Raw genomic sequence first — 19,558 nt, forward strand, 5'->3', positions numbered from 1 at the left:
CGTTCAAAACTGGAGTCAACTTTCAGGATTATGGTACTCAGTTCTCATTAAGAAATTGATTTCTCACTAAGAAATCAAGAAAGCAATGAAGGGAAACAAATGGGCTAGTGGTTGCCTTTCCTGCTCCTTGGTATTTGAGAGATGCTGGTTCTGGAGCCAGTAGGGAAAGAATTATGACTCAGTACCCATTTGAGACTAGAGTGGAACTGGAGAATCCTGAGGCTCTTCCACCATTTCCAGGACAGGGGCTTTGGGCATTAGTTGGTTACTCTGAATGGTAGAGGGACAGAGGAAGGTATGCTCATGCTTGGCCTGATATAGATGCTTTTTCCCCTGGAAGATTGCATAGGGTACCTTTCAGAGCAAAGTCAGGATGAGTGTCTGGAACCCACAAAGAGACATGAACCTGATAGAACCAGACTGCTGAGGGATGAGGCCTTGATCATTTCTGCTTTGGACAAACTACCCACTGAGCAGTTTCCACCACACTTCAAGAAGGTCTTTTATGGGAGACAAAGGGAAACCCTGAAAGCCATGGTGCATACCTGGCCCTTTGTTTGCCTGCCTCTGGGTGACCTGATGAAGACGCCTCACCAGGGAACCTTACAAGCAGTGCTGAATGGGCTTGATGTCCTTCTTTCCCAGAAAGATGCTGACCGCCCTCCCCGCAATGCACCCCCCCCCCCGCCGCCAGATGAGTCATGTCTAGGTAGCAGGTTAGCATCCTAGACATCTCAGAAGATAATTCTGAGGTCAGCGAGGATGGATGGCTGTGGGATGGACAAGAGGCTTCTGATGGTGACAATGAAGAATGGTCTTGGTCATTGGTGAGCTCACTTTAGGCAATGCCTTTGGAAGTGTAGGAGTGCACAAGATGCAGGGAGACTGAAAGAGTAAGTCCCAGCCTCCTCCCTGTGATGCTTAAAGATACAAGAACTAAAGAACCAGCAAGGATGGAAGGGGAAATGGAGCTGGAGGAAAGTGAAGAAGAAAGAGGGCAAAGGAACAGGTGATGTCAGGATTGTGATGGAAAAGCACAGGTGGTAAATCAGAATGCTACCTCAATTCTGAGACTCTGGTTTCATTCCATGTGGCTCCTAAACAATCAAACCCGATCTGTCGTTTCTCCACAAGTCCCAGGTGCTTGAAGATCCCACTACACAACCTCGAAGTAATTCACTGCCAGCTGACAGAATCAGACTTGATCCATCTGTCTCAGTGTCTGAACATCAGGCAGCTAAACTGCCTGAATCTGAGTGTCGTCGCCCTGACCGAATTTAGTCTTGGGATCCTCCAAGTTCTACTGAAGAAAGTTGCAGCCACCCTCCAGAAACTGCACTTAGAGCAGTGTGGGGTCATGGACTCCCAATTGGAGGCCATCCCGCCTGCCGTGAGCCTCTTCTCCGAGCTCAGGGCCTTCAGCCTGTGCGGGAACCTCCTCTCCATGGCCATCCTGGAGAAGGTGCTGAATCTCATGGCTGGGCTGACCTGTTTAAAGGAAGAGTTTTATCCTGCCCCTCAGGAGAGTTCCAGCTCTAGTGGGGCCCTTCACTTAGGGAGACTCACCCAGTTTCAGTCTGAACTAATTGAGATTATGAGGGGCTTTGGAGGTCCTAGGGCCATCTGGCTTAGCTCCAGCCCATATCCTTGCTGGGACGAGTCCATTCTATACCATTGCTATTCGCCAGCCTACTTGGGTGCATCTATGAAAAGCATTTTTCTGAGCAGTTGAAAAGTGACATCTAGGACATAGGTGCATGGTGAAGGGAACAGAGACCCATGGTTCCAGATATCAGCTCAATGTGAACGTGAGAAGGAAAGGTGATCCAGAGGCAGTGCAGAATTTCTTTGGAAAATGTTGATTAGGAGAATTGTTGGTAATTCTGGGGACATGTATTTAGAGTTGATACATGAATCTAAGTTTCTGGATGGAAATTCAAGCTTGAGATATGTTGCAATATTCCCTGCATGGATGGTTGTAAAGAAATGGTCAGAAGTAAAGAGATCTTAAGCATAAACTGACTGCTGCCATCCGTGATATGTTATCTTGTTGTCTGTTTATAGCTCAGGAATCTCTATCTACTGATTTTTTTTAAAAAAGGCACTGAGTTGTCTGATCTGAAACCCAATCATTCCCACTGGCTTTTTGTTCTCTCTGGAGCATCTCAGAACCCTTGCTTATTTCTGTGTCTGCTCGTTGGTCAATACACACAAGGGGAACACATATGGTGTCCAATGAACCACTGGAATCAAGAGCACTTGGCAGGGCCCACACTGCTGTCACGTCATGACCATGGTTATGAGCAGTCCTCATGGTTCTCCTGGTGGGTTCCTTGGTCTCAGTCCCTAGCCTTTTGTTGCTAGGAAAGAGCTTCACTACACAAATCAAGGCCCCCATGTACACTGCAGATGTACACATTACCAGTCCTCACCAGCTCATGCCTTTTATGAGTGGGTAGCCATCCTTCTGGTATAAAACAGGTTGTCCCCAATAAAATCATCCAAATTCATTTTGGAAAATACTCAAATCATACAAACACATGACATTTAGTATCTCTAAGCCACGCTAAAAATATCATATCCTTTTCGGGGTAGGTAATGTCACTGAGAAATGGACATTATTTGTATAAAACCTGCTCTCCCTGCTTATCGGGAAAGACTAGTATAGCATGATTTATCACCAATATATCAGGATGTATAATAAAACACCTCTTATATACCACTTAAAACTCAGACTTGTCCCTTCCTTTTTTCAGTTCCATATCCCATGATTCCACTATCTACAGATGGTGTGGTGCTGAATTCATTCTTAAAAAGTACGTGCATGAAAGTGGACATGTTCAGTTCAGGAATTATCACTCTATATAGACATATCTTAGAAATGATTTCTTTTTTAATTACTTTATTTATTTTAATTGGAGGCTAATTACTTTACAATATTGAGGTGGCTTTTGCCATACACTAACATGAGTCAGCCACGGGTGTACATGTGACCCCATCCCGAACCCCCATCCCACATCCCTCCCCTTCCCATCCCTCTGGGTTGTCCTAGTGCACCGGTTTTGAGTGCCCTGTTTCATACATTGAACTTGGACTGGTGATCTATTTCACATACGGTAATACACATATTTCAATGCTGTTCTCTCAAATCATCCCACCCTTGCCTTCTCCCACAGAGTCCGAAAGTCTGTTCTTTATATCTGTGTCTCTTTTGCTGTCGCATATAGGGTCATCATTACCATCTTTCTAAATTTCATATATATGTGTTAATATACAGTATCAGTGTTTTTCTTTCAGACTTACTTCACTCTGTAATAGGGTCTGGTGTCATCCAGCTCACCAGAACTGATTCAAATGTGTTCTTTTTCAGTTCAGTTCAGTTCAGTTCAGTTACTCAATTGTGTCCAACTCCTTGCGACCTCATGAACTGCAGCACGCCAGGCATCTCTGTCCATCACCAACTCCCAGAGTCTACCCAAGCCAAGGTCCATCGAGTTGGTGATGCCATCCAACCATCTCTGTCATCCCCTTCTCCTCCTGCCCCCAACCCTACCCAGCATTAGGGTCTTTTCCAATGAGTCAACTCTTCGCGTGTGGTGGCCAAACTATTGGAGTTTCAGCTTCAACATCAGTCCTTCCGATTAACACCCAGGATTGATCTCCTTTAGGATGGACTGGTTGGATCTCTTTGCAGTCCAAGGGACTCTCAAGAGTCTTCTCCAACACCACAGTTCAAAAGCATCAATTCTGAGGCTCTCAGCTTTCTTCACCATCCAACTCTCACATCCATACATGACCACTGGAAAAACCATAGCCTTGACTAGACGGATTTTGTTGGCAAAGTAATGTCTCTGCTTTTTTTTTTTAATAAATTTATTTATTTTAGTTGGGGGCTAATTACTTTACAATATTGTAATAGTTTTTGCCGCACATTGACATGAATCAGCCATGAGTTTACATGTGTTCCCCTTCCTGAACCCCCCACCCACCTCCCTCCCCATCCCATCCCTCTGGGTCATCCCATTGCCCCGGCCCTGAGCCTTTGTCTCATGCATCGAACATGGAATGGTGTTCTGTTTCACATATGATAATATACATGTTTCCATGCTATTCTCCCAGAACGTCCCACCCTCACCTTCTCCCTCAGAGTCCATAAAATTGTTCTATGCATCTGTGTCTCTTATTCTGTCTCGCATATAGGGTTATCGTTACCATCTTTCAAATTCCATATATATGCATTAGTATACTGTATTGTTGTTTTTCTTTCTGGCTTACTTCACTCTGTATAATGGGCTCCAGTTTCATCCATCTCAGTAGAACCGATTCAAATGTATTTTTTTTTTAATGGCTGAGTAATATTCCATTGTGTATATGTACCACAGCTTCCTTATCCATTCGTCTGCTGATGGACATCTAGGTTGCTTCCATGTCCTGGCTATTGTAAACAGTGCTGCGATGAACATTGGGGCACACGCGTCTCTTTCAATTCTGGTTTCTTCGGTGTGTATGCCCAGCAGTGGGATTGCTGGATCATATGGCAGTTCTATTCCCAGTTTTTTAAGGAATCTCCACACTGTTCTCCATAGTGGCTGTACTAGTTTACATTCCCACCAACAGTGTAAGAGGGTTCCCTTTTCTCCACACCCTCTCCAGCATTTATTGCTTGTAGACTTTTGGATAGCAGCCATTCTGACTGGTGTGAAATGATACCTCATTGTGGTTTTGATTTGCATTTCTCTAATAATGAGTGATGTTGAGCATCTTTTCATGTGTTTGTTAGCCATCTGTATGTCTTCTTTGGAGAAATGTCTGTTTAGTTCTTTGGCCCATTTTTTGATTGGGTCATTTATTTTTCTGGAATTCAGCTGCAGAAGTTGCTTGTATATTTTTGAGATTAATTGTTTGTCTGTTGCTTCATTTGCTATTATTTTCTCCCATTCTGAAGGCTGTCTTTTCACCTTGCTTATAGTTTCCTTTGTTGTACAAAAGCTTTTAATTTTAATTAGGTCCCATTTGTTTATTTTTGCTTTTATTTCCAATATTCTGGGAGGTGGGTCATGGAGGATCCTGCTGTGATTTATGTCGGAGAGTGTTTTGCCTATGTTTTCCTCTAGGAGTTTTATAGTTTCTGGTCTTATGTTTAGATCTTTAATCCATTTTGAGTTTATTTTTGTGTATGGTGTTAGGAAGTGTTCTAGTTTCATTCTTTTACAAGTGGTTGACCAGTTTTCCCAGCACCACTTGTTAAAGAGATTGTCTTTTCTCCATTGTATATTCTTGCCTCCTTTGTCGAAGATAAGGTGTCCATAGGTGCGTGGGTTTATCTCTGGGCTTTCTATTTTGTTCCATTGATCTATATTTCTATCTTTGTGCCAGTACCATACTGTCTTGATGACTGTGGCTTTGTAGTAGAGCCTGAAGTCAGGCAGGTTGATTCCTCCAGTTCCATTCTTCTTCCTCAAGATTGCTTTGGCTATTCGAGGTTTCTTATATTTCCATACAAATTGTGAGATGATTTGTTCTACTTCTGTGAAAAATACCATTGGTAGCTTGATAGGGATTGCGTTGAATCTATAGATTGCTTTGGGTAGTATACTCATTTTCACTATATTAATTCTTCCAATCCATGAACACGGTATATTTCTCCATTTGTTTGTGTCCTCTTTGATTTCTTTCATCAGTGTTTTATAGTTTTCTATATATAAGTCTTCTGTTTCTTTACGTAGATATATTCCTAAGTATTTTATTCTTTTTGTTGCAATGGTGAATGGTATTGTTTCCTTAATTTCTCTTTCTGTTTTCTCATTATTGGAGTATAGGAATGCAAGGGATTTCTGTGTGTTAATTTTATATCCTGCAACTTTACTATATTCATTGATTAACTCTAGTAATTTTCTAGTAGAGTCTTTAGGGTTTTCTATGTAGAGGATCATGTCATCTGCAAACAGTGAGAGTTTTACTTCTTCTTTTCCTATCTGTATTCCTTTTATTTCTTTTTCAGCTCTGATTGCTGTGGCCAAAACTTCCAAAACTATGTTGAATAGTAGTGGTGAAAGTGGGCATCCTTGCCTTGTTCCTGACTTTAGGGGAAATGCTTTCAATTTTTCACCATTGAGGATAATGTTTGCTGTGGGTTTGTCATATATAGCTTTTATTATGTTGAGATATGTTCCTTCTATTCCTGCTTTCTGGAGGGTTTTTATCATAAATGGATGCTGAATTTTGTCAAAGGCTTTTTCTGCATCTATTGAGATAACCATATGGTTTTTTTCTTTCAATTTGTTAATGTGGTGTATTACATTGATTGATTTGAGGATGTTAAAAAAACCTTGCATTCCTGGGATAAAGCCCACTTGGTCATGATGTATGATCTTTTTAATATGATGTTGGATTCTGTTTGCTAGAATTTTATTAAGGATTTTTGCATCTATGTTCATCAGTGATATTGGCCTGTAGTTTTCCTTTTTTGTGACATCTTTGTCTGGTTTTGGAATTAGGGTGATGGTGGCCTCATAGAATGAGTTTGGAAGTTTACCGTCTTCTGCAATTTTCTGGAAGAGTTTGCGTAGGATAGGTGTTAGCTCTTCTCTAAATTTTTGGTAGAATTCCGCTGTGAAGCCATCTGGTCCTGGGCTTTTGTTTGCTGGAAGATTTCTGATTACAGTTTCGATTTCCGTGCTTGTGATGGGTCTGTTAAGATCTATTTCTTCCTGGTTCAGTTTTGGAAAGTTATACTTTTCTAAGAATTTGTCCATTTCTTCCAAGTTGTCCATTTTATTGGCATATAGCTGTTGGTAGTAGTCTCTTATGATCCTTTGTATTTCTGTGGAGTCTGTTGTGATCTCTCCATTTTCATTTCTAATTTTGTTGATCTGATTCTTCTCCTTTTGTTTCTTGATGAGTCTGGCTAATGGCTTGTCAATTTTGTTTATCTTCTCGAAAAACCAGCTTTTAGTTTTGTTGATTTTTGCTATGGTCTCTTTTGTTTCTTTTGCATTTATTTCTGCCCTAATTTTTAAGATTTCTTTCCTTCTACTGACCCTGGGGTTCTTCATTTCTTCCTTCTCTAGTTGCTTTAGGTGTAGAGTTAGTTGATTTATTTGATTTTTTTCTTGTTTCTTGAGGTACGCCTGTATTGCTATGAACCTTCCCCTTAGTATTGCTTTTACAGTGTCCCATAGGTTTTGGGTTGTCGTGTTTTCATTTTCATTCGTTTCTATGCATAATTTGATTTCTTTTTTGATTTCTTCTGTGATTTGTTGGTTATTCAGAAGCGTGTTGTTTAGCCTCCATATGTTGGAATTTTTAATAGTTTTTTTCCTGTAATTGAGGTCTAATCTTACTGCATTGTGGTCAGAGAAGATGGCTGGGATGATTTCAATTTTTTTTGAATTTACCAAGGCTAGATTTGTGGCCCAGGATGTGATCTATCCTGGAAAAAGTTCCATGTGCACTTGAGAAAAAGGTAAAATTGATTGTTTTAGGGTGGAAAGTCCTGTAAATATCAATTAAATCTAATTTGTCTATTGTATCATTTAAAGTTTGTTGTCTCTGCTTTTAAATATGCTATCTAGGTTGGCCATAACCTTCCTTCCAAGGAGTAAGCGTCTTTTAATTTCATGGCTGCAATCACCATCAGCAGCCGAAAATAATAAAGTCTGACACTGTTTCCACTGTTTCCCCATCTATTTCCCATGAAGTGATGGGACCAGATGCGATGATCTTAGTTTTCTGAACGTTGAGCTTTAAGCCAACTTTTTCGCTCTCTTCTTTCACTTTTGTCAAGAGGCTCTTTATTTCTTCACTTTCTGCCATAAGTGTGGTGTCATCTGCATATCTGAGGTTATTGATATTTCTCCCGGCAATCTTGATTCCAGCTTGTGTTTCTTCCAGCCCAGCGTTTCTCATGATGTACTCTGCATATAAGTTAAATAAGCAGGGTGACAATATACAGCCTTGACGTACTCCTTTTCCTATTTGGAACCAGTCTGTTGTTCCATGTCCAGTTCTAATGGTTGCTTCCTGACCTGCATACAGGTTTCTCAAGAGACAGGTCAGATGGTCTGGTATTCCCATCTCTTTCATAATTTTCCACAGTTTATTGTGATCCACATTTTAATGGCTGAGTAATATTCCATTGGGTATATGTACCACAACTTTCTTATCCATTCATCTGCTGATGGACATCTAGGTTGCTTCCGTGTCCTATCTATTGTAAACAGTGCTGAGATGAACACTGGGGTACACATGTCTCTTTCAATTCTAGTTTCCTCAGTGTGGGATTGCTGGGTCATACGGCAGTTCTGTTTTCAATTTTTTAAGGAATCTCCACACTGTTATCCATAGTGGCTGAACTAGTTTGCATTCCCACCAACGGTGTAAGAGGGTTCCCTTTTCTCCATACCCTCTCCAGCATTTATTGTTTATAGGCTTTTTGATAGTAGCCGTTCTGACTGGCATGAGATGGTACTTCATTATGGTTTTGATTTGCATTTCTCGGATCATGAGTGATGTTGAGCATCTTTTCATGTGTTTGTTAGCCATCTGTATGTCTTCTTTGGAGAAATATCTGTTTAATTCTTTAGCCCATTTTTGATTGGATCATTTATTTTTCTGGTATTGAGGTAAATGAGCTTCTTGTATTTTTTTTAGATTAATTCTTTGTCAATTGCTTCATTTGCTTTAATTTTCTCCCATTCTGAAGGCTGTCTTTTCACTTTGCTTATACTTTCCTTCATTGTGCAAAAGCTTTTAAGTTTAATTAGGTCCCATTTGTTTATTTTTACTTTTATTTCCATTACTCATAGAGGATCTTGCTGTGATTTAAGTCAGAGATTGTTTTGCCTATGTTTTCCTCTGTTTTTATAGTTTCTGGTCTTACATTTAGATCTTTAATTCATTTTGAGTTTATTTTTGTGCATGGTGTTAGAAAGTGATCTAGTTTCATTCTTTTACAGGCGGTTGACCAGTTTCCCCAGCACCACTTGTTAAAGAGATTGTCTTTTCTCCATTGCATATTTTTGCCTCTTTTGTCAAAGGTAAGGTGTCCATAGGTGCATGGATTTATCTCTGGGCTTTCTATTTTGTTCTATTGATCTATATTTTTGCCTTTGTGCCAGTCCCATACTGTCTTGATGACTGTAGCTTTGTAGTATACTCTGAAGTCAGGCAGGTTGATTCCTGCTGTTCCATTCTTTCTCAAGATTGCTTTGGCTATTCTAGGTTTTTTTGTATTTCCATTTTTTTGTGAAATCATTTGTTCTAGTTCTGTGAAAAATACCATTGGTAGCTTGATAAGGATTGCATTGAATCTATAGATTACTTTATGTAGTGTACTCATTTTCACTATATTGATTCTTTCAATCCATGAACATGATATATTTCTCAATCTATGTGTGTGATCTTTGATTTATTTCATCAGTGTTTTATAGTTCTCTATGTATAGGTCTTTTGTTTCTTTAGGTAGATTTATTCCTAAGTAGTTTATTCTTTTCGTCACAATGGTGAATGAGATTGTTTCCTTAATTTCTCTTTCTGTTTTCTCATTGTTAGTGTATAGGAATGCAAGGGACTTCTGTGTATTAATTTTGTATCCTTCAACTTTACTGATTTCACTGATTTGCTCTAGTAATTTTCTGATGGCGTCTTTAGGGTTTTCTATGTAGAGGATCTTGTCATCTGCAAACAGTGAGAGTTTTATTTCTTCTTTTCCAATCTGGATTCCTCTTATTTCCTTCTCTTCTCTGATTGCTGTGGCTAACACTTTCAAAACTAAGTTGAATAGTAGTGGTGAGAGTGGGCACCCTTGTCTTGTTCCTGATGTTAGGGGAAATGCATTCAGTTTTTCATCATTGAGGATAATGTTTGCTGTGGGTTTATCTTATATGGCTTTTATTATGTTGAGGTGTGTTCCTTCTATGCCTGCTTTCTGGAGAGTTTTTATCATAAATGGGTGTTAAATGTTGCCAAAGGCTTTCTTTGCATCTATTGAGATAATCACATGGTTTTTATCTTTCAATTTGTTAATGTGGTGTATCACATTGATTGATTTGCGGATATTGAAGAATTCTTGCATCCCTGGGATAAAGCCCACTTGGTCATGATTCATGATCTTTTTAATATGTTGTTGGATTCTGTTTGCTAGAATTTCGTTGAGGATTTTGCATGTATGTTCATCAATGATATTGGCCTGTAGTTTTCTTTCTTGGTGGCATCTTTGTCTGGTTTTGGTATTAGGGTGATGGTAGCCTCATAGAATGAGTTTGGCAGTTTACCTTCCTCTGTAATTTTCTGGAAGACTTTGAGTAGGATAGGTGTTAACTCTTCTCTAAATTTTTGGTAGAATTCACCTGGGAAGCCATCTGGCCCTGGGCTTTGGTTTGCTGGAAGATTTTTGATTACAGTTTCTAGTTCCGTTCTTGTGATGGGTCTGTAAAGATTTTCTATTTCTTCCTGGTTCAGTTTTGGAAGGTTATTCTTTTCTAAGAATTTGTCCATTTCTTCCAAGTTGTCCATTTTATTGGCATATAGTTGCTGATAGTAGACTCTTATGATCTTTTGTATTTCTGTGTTTTCTGTTGTGATGTCTCCATTTCCATTTCTAATTTTGTTCATTTGATTCTTCTCCTTTTTTTCGTTGATGAGTCTGGCTAATGGTTTCTCTATTTTATTTATCTTCTCAAAGAATCAGATTTTAGTTTTGTTGATTTTTGCTATGGTCTCCTTTGTTTCTTTTTCATTTATTTCTGCCCTAATTTTTATGATTTCTTTCATAACGCTGAGGTTCTTTGTTTCTTCTCTTTCTAGTTGTAAAGTTATGTTATTTATTTGATGTTTCTCTTGTTTCTTGAGGTAAGCTTTTTTTGCTATGAACCTTCCGCTTAGCACTGCTTTTACTGAATCCCATAGGTTTTGGGTTGTCCTGGTTTCATTTTCATTTGTTTCTATGAATATTTTGATTTCCTTTTTGATTTCTTCCATAATCTGTTGGTTATTCAGAAGTGTGTTGTTTAGCCTCCATATGTTTGTATTTTTAATAGTTTTTTCCTGTAGTTGACATCTAATCTTATTGCATTGTGATCAGAAAAGATACTTGAAATGATTTCAACTTTTTTGAATTTACCAAGGCTAGATTTATGGCCCAGGATGTGGTCTATCCTGGAGAATGTTCCGTCTGCACTTGAGAAAAAGGTGAAATTTATTGCTTTGGGGTGAAATGTCCTATAGATATCAGTTAGGTCTAACTGGTCCATTTCATTATTTAAAGTTTGTGTTTCCTTGCTAGTTTTCTGTTTGTTTGATCTATCCATAGGTGTGAGTGGCATATTAAAGTTTCCCACTATTACTGTGTTACTGTTAATTTCCCCTTTCATACTTGCTAGCATTTGCCTTGTGTATTGAGGTGCTCCTATGTTGGGTGCATATATATTTATAATTGTTATATCTTCTTCTTGGATTGATCCTTTGATCATTATGTAGTGTCCTTCTTTGTCTCCTTTCATGGCCTTTATTTCAAAGTCTGTTTTATCTGATATGAGTATTACTACTCCTGCTTTTTTTGGGTCTCCATTTTCATGAAACATCTTTTTCCAGCCCTTCACTTTCAGTCTGTATGTGTTCTGTGGCTTGAGGTGGTCTCTTGTAGACAGCATATTTAGGGGTCTTGTTTTTGTATCCATTCAGCCAGTCTTTGTCCTTTGGTTGGGGTGAAAGTGAAGTTGCTCAGTCGTGTCCGACTCTTTGCGACCCTATGGACTTGTAGCCCACCAGGCTCCTCCATCCATGGAATTTTCTAGGCAAGAGTACTGGAGTGGGTTGCTATTTCCTTCTCCAGGGGATCTTCCCAATCTGGGGATCGAACCCGGGTCTCCCGCGTTGCAGGCAGACGCTTTACCATCTGAGCTATTCAATCCATTTACATTTAAGGTAATTGCTGATAAGTATCATCCATTGCCATTTACTTTGTTGTTTTGGGTTCGAGTTTATAAACCTTTTCTGTGTTTCCTGTCTAGAGAAGATCCTTTAATATTTGTTGAAGAGCTGGTTTGGTGGTGCTGAATTCTCTCAGTTTTTGTTTGTCTATAAAGCTTTTGATTTCTCCTTCATATTTGAGTGAGATCCTTGCTGGGTATAGTAATCTCGGTTGTAGATTTTTCTCTTTCATCACTTTAAGTATGTCCTGCCATTCCCTTCTGGCCTGAAGAGTTTCTGTTGAAAGATCAGCTGTTATCCTTATGGGGATCGCCTTGTGTGTTATTTGTTGCTTTTCCCTTGCTGATTTTAATATTTGTTCTTTGTGTCTGATCTTTGTTAGTTTGATTAATATGTGTCTCGGGGTGTTTTGCCTTGGTTTTATGCTGTCTGAAACTCTCTGGGTTTCTTGGACGTGGGTGGCTATTTCCTCCCCATTTTAGGGAAGTTTTCAACCATTATCTCTTCAAGTATTTTCTCATGGCCTTTCCTTTTGTCTTCTTCTTCTGGGACTCCTATGATTCAAATGTTGGGGTGTTTAACATTGTCCCAGAGATCTCTGAGGTTGTCCTCATTTCTTTTCATTTTTTTTCTTTTTCTCTCTCTGCTTCATTTATTTCCACCATTCTATCTTCCACCTCACTTATCCTCTCTTCTGCCTCAGGTATTCTACTGTTGTTTCCCTCCAAAGTACTTTTGATCTCAGTTATTGCATTATTCATGATTGATTGACTCTTCTTTATTCTTCTAGGTCCTTGGTAAACATTTCTTGCATCTTCTCAATCCTTGTTTCTAGTCTGTTTATCTGTAACTCCATTTTGTTTTCAAGATTTTGGATCATCTTCACTATCATTATTCTGAATTCTTTTTCAGGTAGACTCCCTATCTCCTCCTCTCTTACTTGGTGTGGTGGGCTTTTATCACATTCCTTTACCTGCTGAGTGTTTTCTACCTTTTCATTTTGTTTAGATTGTTGTGTTTGGGGTGCCCTTTCTGTAGACTGAAAGTTTGTGGTTTCTCTTTATTTGTGGAGCCTGCTCCCTGTGAGTGGGGTTGGAGTAGTGACTTGTCAAGGTTTCCTGGTTAGGGGAGCTTGAGTCTGTGTTCTGTGGGTGAAGCTGGATCTCTTCTCTCTGGAGTTCAATGAAGTGTCCAGTAATGAGTTTTGAGGTGTCTTTGAGTTTGGTATGGCTTAGGGCAACCTGTCGTTTAGTGCTCAGGACTGTGTTCCTGCTTTGCTGGAGAATTAGCATGGTATGTCTTACTCTGGAACTTGTTGGCTCTTGGATGGAGCTTGGTTTCAGTGTAAGTATGGAGGCTTTTGGATGAGCTCTTGTCGATTTATGTTCCCTGGAGTCAGAAGTTCTCTGGTGTTCTCAAGTTTTGAAGCCTCCTGCCTCTGACTTTCAGTCTTATTCTACAGTAGCCTCAAGACTTTCCACCCATACAGCACAGATGATAAAACATCTAGGTTAATGGTGAAACAATTCTCCACAGTGAGGGACGCCTGTAGAGGTTCACAGAGTTACATGGAGAGGAGAAGAGGGAGAGGGAGATAGAGGTGACTAGGAGGAGAAGAGGGGGAGTCAAAAGGGGAGAGACCAGTCTAGCCAGTAATCAGTTCCCTAAGTGTTCTCCACAGCCTGGAACACCCAGAGGGATTCACAGTGTGAAGTAGGGAAGAGAAGGGGAATGGAGGAGATAGAAGTGATCTGCTGGAAAAAAAGGAGAGTCAAAAGGAGAGAGAGCAATCAAGCCAGTAATCACACCCCTAAGTGATAATGGATACTGATGATTAGATTCTTAAAGCTACAATATTGATAACAAATATCAAAAAGCAAAGATTAAAAATCTGGGGTACAGGTTAGACTCTCAAAAAAACAGTATTGAAAATACAAATCAAAATCAATCACAAAAACTATAAAAAAATATAGACGTGAAATTTGCTTTAAAAACGGGGTCTTTTTTTGCAAGGTAATAGGTTATAAAATGAAAATTAAAGGAGTAACAAAGGAGTTAAAGTTTTAAAAAATTAAAAAATGATGATAGTAAAAATGTATCTAGGAATTTCTCTGGAGCTGTTGTGGACAGTGTGGGGTGAATTCAGTTTCAGATAGTTCCTTGTTCCAGCTTGTACTTGTTCTCAAGTTCTATAGGCCCCCTCCAATGCACAGTCAATGTTAACTACAAGATTTTAATCTGTTGCACCTGTCACTTCCAGAGTGGCTCCCTCTTCTTTGTTTATTTTGACTTCCTCTGTAAGTCTCTTTGGTGTCTAATTTCCACCCTGATGCAAGGGGGTGAATGTGGTCCCTTATTTAAGCTCACTTATTCAGTAGTGTTGTGAGGAGGGAGGGGCACTACAAACAAATATCGCTGGCATGTGTAGGGAGTGCTCGCAGTATATGGACCACACTGGGTTTGCCCCAGCTCAAGGTGGCTTGTGCTATCCGGATCTACACTGCTCAGGCTCCAGGGTGCTCTGTAGGGCACTGTCCCAATCGGGCCCTGCGTTTTGTGTACTTCCCAGGTCTAAGTCACTCAGGTTCATGTTCTCGGGTACTCTGCAAGGGCACAGACTTGGGCATGCGTTTTGTGCCCTTCCCAGGTCTGAGCAGCTCAGGCAACCAGGTGCTTGGTGAGTTAACTGTCCCAGGTGTGCTGTCCCAGGTGTGCTCTCCCAGGGGAGCTGATCTCAGGCTGCAACCCTCCTGGCAGATGTCAACCCTCCAGGATCCCAGGAAGACATGGTTAGCAACTGGGAGCCTGCTCACAGTTTTGTGAAGGATGCTGGTCTCTGGGGCTGAGATCGGAGCAGCCCCTTGCCTTCCAGCTCTGGCTGTCACCCGCCTGCCTCTCTGCCTCTGTTGGTGGGGAGAGGCCTGTACGCAGCCGGCTAGCTCTCCTTTGGTATTCACTCAATCCTTTGTTCTGTGAGCAGGCCAGGCTGCAAGTTAGAGCCTTTTGCAGGAAAGTCTCTCTCTCTTTTTTTTTCCTCTCTGGCGATCCCACAGTTTGGGTTGCTATCTCAGGTTATCTCCCTCAGATTGTTCTCAGGGCATTCAGGCTGGGTCCTTACCCTAAGGACCAAAGATGCAGTCCGTGCCTCCCTATTGTCTGGGCTGCTACAAGTGGAGAAGCCACTGCGGTTAGGCGCCTATTCTGTCAGGTATTGTTTTTTTCCTCCCAGTTATGTTGCCCTCTGAGATTCCAAAACTCCCCACAAACCCTCATGTGAGAGGGTTTCCTATGGTTTGGAAACTTCTCCTCCTTCACGACTCCTTCCCCAGGACGAGTCTCCGTCCCTAACTCTTTTATCTCTCTTTCTGTCTTTTATATTTTGTCCTACTTCCTTTCAAAGAGAATGGGCTGCCTTTCTGGGTGCCTGGTGTCCTCCGCCAGCATTCAGAAGTTGTTTTGTGGAAGTTGCTCAGCATTCAAATGATCTTTTGATGAATTTGTGGGGGAGAAAGTGGTCTCCCCGTCCTATTCCTCCGTCATCTTGGGACTGCCCCCCAGAAGTGATTTCTTGCAAGAATGAACGTGCATAGTTACAGATGCTGAAGAGTCCCACAGTCTGTTCCCTGTAAGTAGAGAAAAAGTAAGTCCACTTTTATAACCAGGGGAGCTAACAATGCAATCCATATCTGAGACCAAATGCCTCAGAATCAGGTGACTACTGGTGAAAGTCCCAGAGTTCCAAGTCTCATGAGCCAGAAACTGCTATGTCCATGGGCAAGAAGAGAAAGAGGGAGAAAAGATGCAGTTTTGGTCTATCAGGCCCCCCAAAGAATTGGATCATGCCCACAAACATTGATGAGTGCACATCCCTTCACTGAGTTGATGAATTCAAATCTGATTTATTCCAGACACATCATCTCAGAAACACCCAGAATCAATGCCACATAAAATTACATCATAGGGACCATAAACAAATGGTACCCAATGAAGGTCCCCTGCTGAGGGTCAAGGGTTGGTGTGTTTAGCTCAGGGGATGCAGTGAATATTGGGCTGGAGAGATCTTAGGCAAGAGGCACAGCTTCCTCAGAAGATGTTCATAATAATGCACACACAGCATATGGGGTTCCTGTAGGATTAATGAGATGATGCATGTTGAGATCTTGGCACTAGACCTGGCATACAGTAGGAGCTCTATAAATGAGTCATTTAATTATTTTTCCCTGCTAGCAGACACCTCCAGGATTCTTCGTTCCTCAACCTTACCCTCTATTTCTATAACAGGAAAGAAAGAAAAAAGGACTCAGAATTTACAAAGGCCAGTGATGAATCACAATTCACCCAAGCTGCTTTAGCCATCAGCACAGGGACCGGCAGGGGGATGTAATAAGAAAAATTCCATTACTCTCCAGTGATAGACATTCTGAGCCTCAGGGCTCCTAGGCCACCTGCTGGTAGATGAGACCAGATGATATAAAGTAGGGTTGCAAGCAGGTCTCCGTGTTCCGCATTCTAAACACAACCATTTTAAAAGCTCATCTAGTATAAATATTTGTGCTGTGATTTATATAAATATAGAAGATATAAATTGTCCTTTAAAATGATAAAGACAATTTTGTACTTTTAAATAATGCATGTGGATATTTGGGGGGGAATGTTTATCTTGATTTGGAGTCTCAAAAGAAAAGTGTCTTTAAAACTGATTTGGGGGACTTCCTGGGTGGTTTAGTGATGAGGAATCTGCCAGCCAATGCAGGGGACAGAGGTTTGATTCCTGGTCTGGGAAGATCTCACATGTCTCAGAGCAGCTAAGCTGGTGGTCTGTAAGTACTGAGCTTATGCTCTAGAGCCCGGGAACCTCAACTACTGAGCCTGTGTGCTGCAACTACTGAAGGCCCAGCACCTAGAGCCCATGCTCCACAACAAGAGAAGCCACCACAACAAGAAGTCCACGCAGCACAACAAAGAGTAGCCCCTATTCATTGCAACTAGAGAAAGCCCACCCAGCAATGAAGACCCAGCACAGTCAAAAATAAATATTTCTTTTAAAGAACTGATTTGGGGACTTCCCTGGTGGTACTGTAGACAAGAATCTGCCTGCCAATGCAGGGTACACAGGTTCTATCCCTGGTCCATGAAGATTCCACATGACTATGCTTGTGTACCAAGACTCCTGAAGCTTGCATGCCCTACAGCCCATGCTCCCCAACAAGAGAAGCCACCACTTTAAGACGCCTGTGCACTGCAATGAAGAGTCATCCCCACTGGCTGCAACTAAAGAAAGCCTGTGTGCAGCAATGAAGACCTAGTGCAGCCAACAATTAAATAAATAAGTTATTTTTAAAAAGAAAATGAAGCTCAATTTAAAAAATGATTTTGAAGATCATTAAAAAGAGTAATTTCTTCTTTAAAAAATATTTACTTCACTCTGTATAATGGGCTCCAGTTTCATCCATCTCATTAGAACTGATTCAAATGTATTCTTTTTAATGGCTGAGTAATATTCCATTGTGTATATGTACCACAGCTTCCTTATCCATTTGTCTGCTGATGGACATCTAGGTTGCTTCCATGTCCTGGCTATTATAAACAGTGCTGCGATGAACATTGGGGTACACGAGTCTCTTTCAATTCTGGTTTCCTTGGTGTGTATGCCCAGCAGTGGGATTGCTGGGTCATATGGCAGTTCTATTCCCAGTTTTTTGAGGAATCTCTACACTGTTCTCCATAGTGGCTGTACTAGTTTGCATTCCCACCAACAGTGTAAGAGGGTTCCCTTTTCTCCACACCCTCTCCAGCATTTATTGCTCGTAGAATTTTGGATAGCAGCCATTCTGACTGGCGTGAAATGGTACCTCATTGTGGTTTTGATTTGCATTTCTCTGATCATGAGTGATGTTGAGCATCTTTTCATGTGTTTGTTAACCATCTGTATGTCTTCTTTGGAGAAATGGCTGTTTAGTTCTTTGGCCCATTTTTTGATTGGGTCGTTTATTTTTCTGGAATTCAGCTGCAGAAATTGCTTGTATATTTTTGAGATTAATTCTTTGTTTGTTGCTTTGTTTGCTATTATTTTCTCCCATTCTGAAGGTTGTCTTTTCACCTTGCCTATAGTTTCCCTTGTTGTGCAAAAGCTTTTAAGTTTAATTAGGTCCCTTTTGTTTATTTTTGCTTTTATTTCCAATATTCAGGGAGGTGGGTCGTGGAGGATCCTGCTGTGATTTATGTCGGAAAGTGTTTTGCCTATGTTTTCCTCTAGGAGTTTTATAGTTTCTGGTCTTATGTTTAGATCTTTAATCCATTTTGAGTTTATTTTTGTGTATGGTGTTAGAAAATGTTCTAGTTTCATTCTTTTACAAGTGGTTGACCAGTTTTCCCAGTACCACTTGTTAAAGAGATTGTCTTTTCTCCATTGTATATTCTTGCCTCCTTTGTCGAAAATAAGGTGCCCATAGGTTTGTGGATTTATCTCTGGGCTTTCTATTTTGTTCCATTGATCTTTATTTCTGTCTTTGTGCCAGTACCATACTGTCTTGAAGACTGTAGCTTTGTAGTAGAGCCTGAAGTCAGGCAGATTGATTCCTCCAGTTCCATTCTTCTTTCTCAAGATTGCTTTGGCTACATTTGAATCATTTCTAATGAGATGGATGAAACTGGAGCCTATTATACAGAGTGAAGTAAGCCAGAAAGAAAAACACTAATACAGTATACTAATGCATGTATATGGAATTTGAAAGATGGTAATGATAACCCTATATGCGAGACAGAAAAAGAGAGATAGATGCATAGAACAGTCTTTTGGACTCTGTGGGAGAAGGTGAGGGTGTGATGATCTGAGAGAATAGCATTGAAATATGTATATTATCATATGTGAAACAGAACACCAGTCCAGGTTCGATGCATGAGACAAGTGCTCAGGGCTGGTGCAATGGGATGACCCAGAGGGATGGGTGTGGAGGGAGGTGGGAGGGGGGTTCAGGATGGGGAATTAGCCATATAAACCCATGGCTAATTCATGTCAATGTATGGCAAAAACCACTACAATACTGTAAAGTAATTAGCCTCCAACTAAAATAAATTAATTAATTTAAAAAATTTAGAATAATAAAATTTTAGAGCAGGAAGGATTGCAACTGTACTTTTTAAAGTAGACTTTATATTTTAAAGAAATTTTCTGTTCTAAGTCAAATTGAGCACAACGTAAGAGAGTTTCCATTTAAATCCTGCCCCCACCACAGATGGGATTTCCCTCATAGCTCAGTCGGTAAAGAATCTGCCTGCAATTCAGGAGGACCAGGTTCAATTCCTGGGTCAGGAAGAGCCCCTGGAGGAGGAAATGGCAACCACTCCAATATTCTTGCCTGTAAAATCCCATGGACAGAGGAGCCTGGCAGACTACAGTCCATGGGGTTGAAAGAGTGGGACATAACCTAGTGACTAAACCACCACCACCACCCACCGCATGTACAGCCTCCCCAGCTATCAACATTTCCCACTGGATTGGTATGTTTGTTATAATTGATGAACCTACATTGAGACATCATTATCACCCAAAGTAGACAGTTTATATTGGTGTTATGTATTCTATGAGTTTTGGTAAATGTATGCCATGTGGGGCTTCACTTGTGGC

General features: G+C 40.6%; 1 protein-coding gene across 1 annotated transcript; it reads left to right on the forward strand.

Annotated features, from left to right (window-relative positions):
• Window positions 1–321: 321 nt before the first annotated feature.
• Window positions 322–1,732, forward strand: LOC145539581 (PRAME family member 12-like). Its single transcript, XM_081573646.1, has 2 exons — window positions 322–716; window positions 1,135–1,732. The coding sequence occupies exons 1-2, from the start codon at window positions 322–324 to the stop codon at window positions 1,730–1,732; spliced, it is 993 nt and encodes a 330-aa protein (XP_081429772.1).
• Window positions 1,733–19,558: the final 17,826 nt, after the last annotated feature.

The sequence above is a fragment of the Giraffa tippelskirchi genome, chromosome 2, assembly GCF_054371585.1.
Source record: "Giraffa tippelskirchi isolate mGirTip1 chromosome 2, T2T-mGirTip1v1.2.pri, whole genome shotgun sequence".
Classification (NCBI taxonomy): Eukaryota; Metazoa; Chordata; class Mammalia; order Artiodactyla; family Giraffidae; genus Giraffa; species Giraffa tippelskirchi.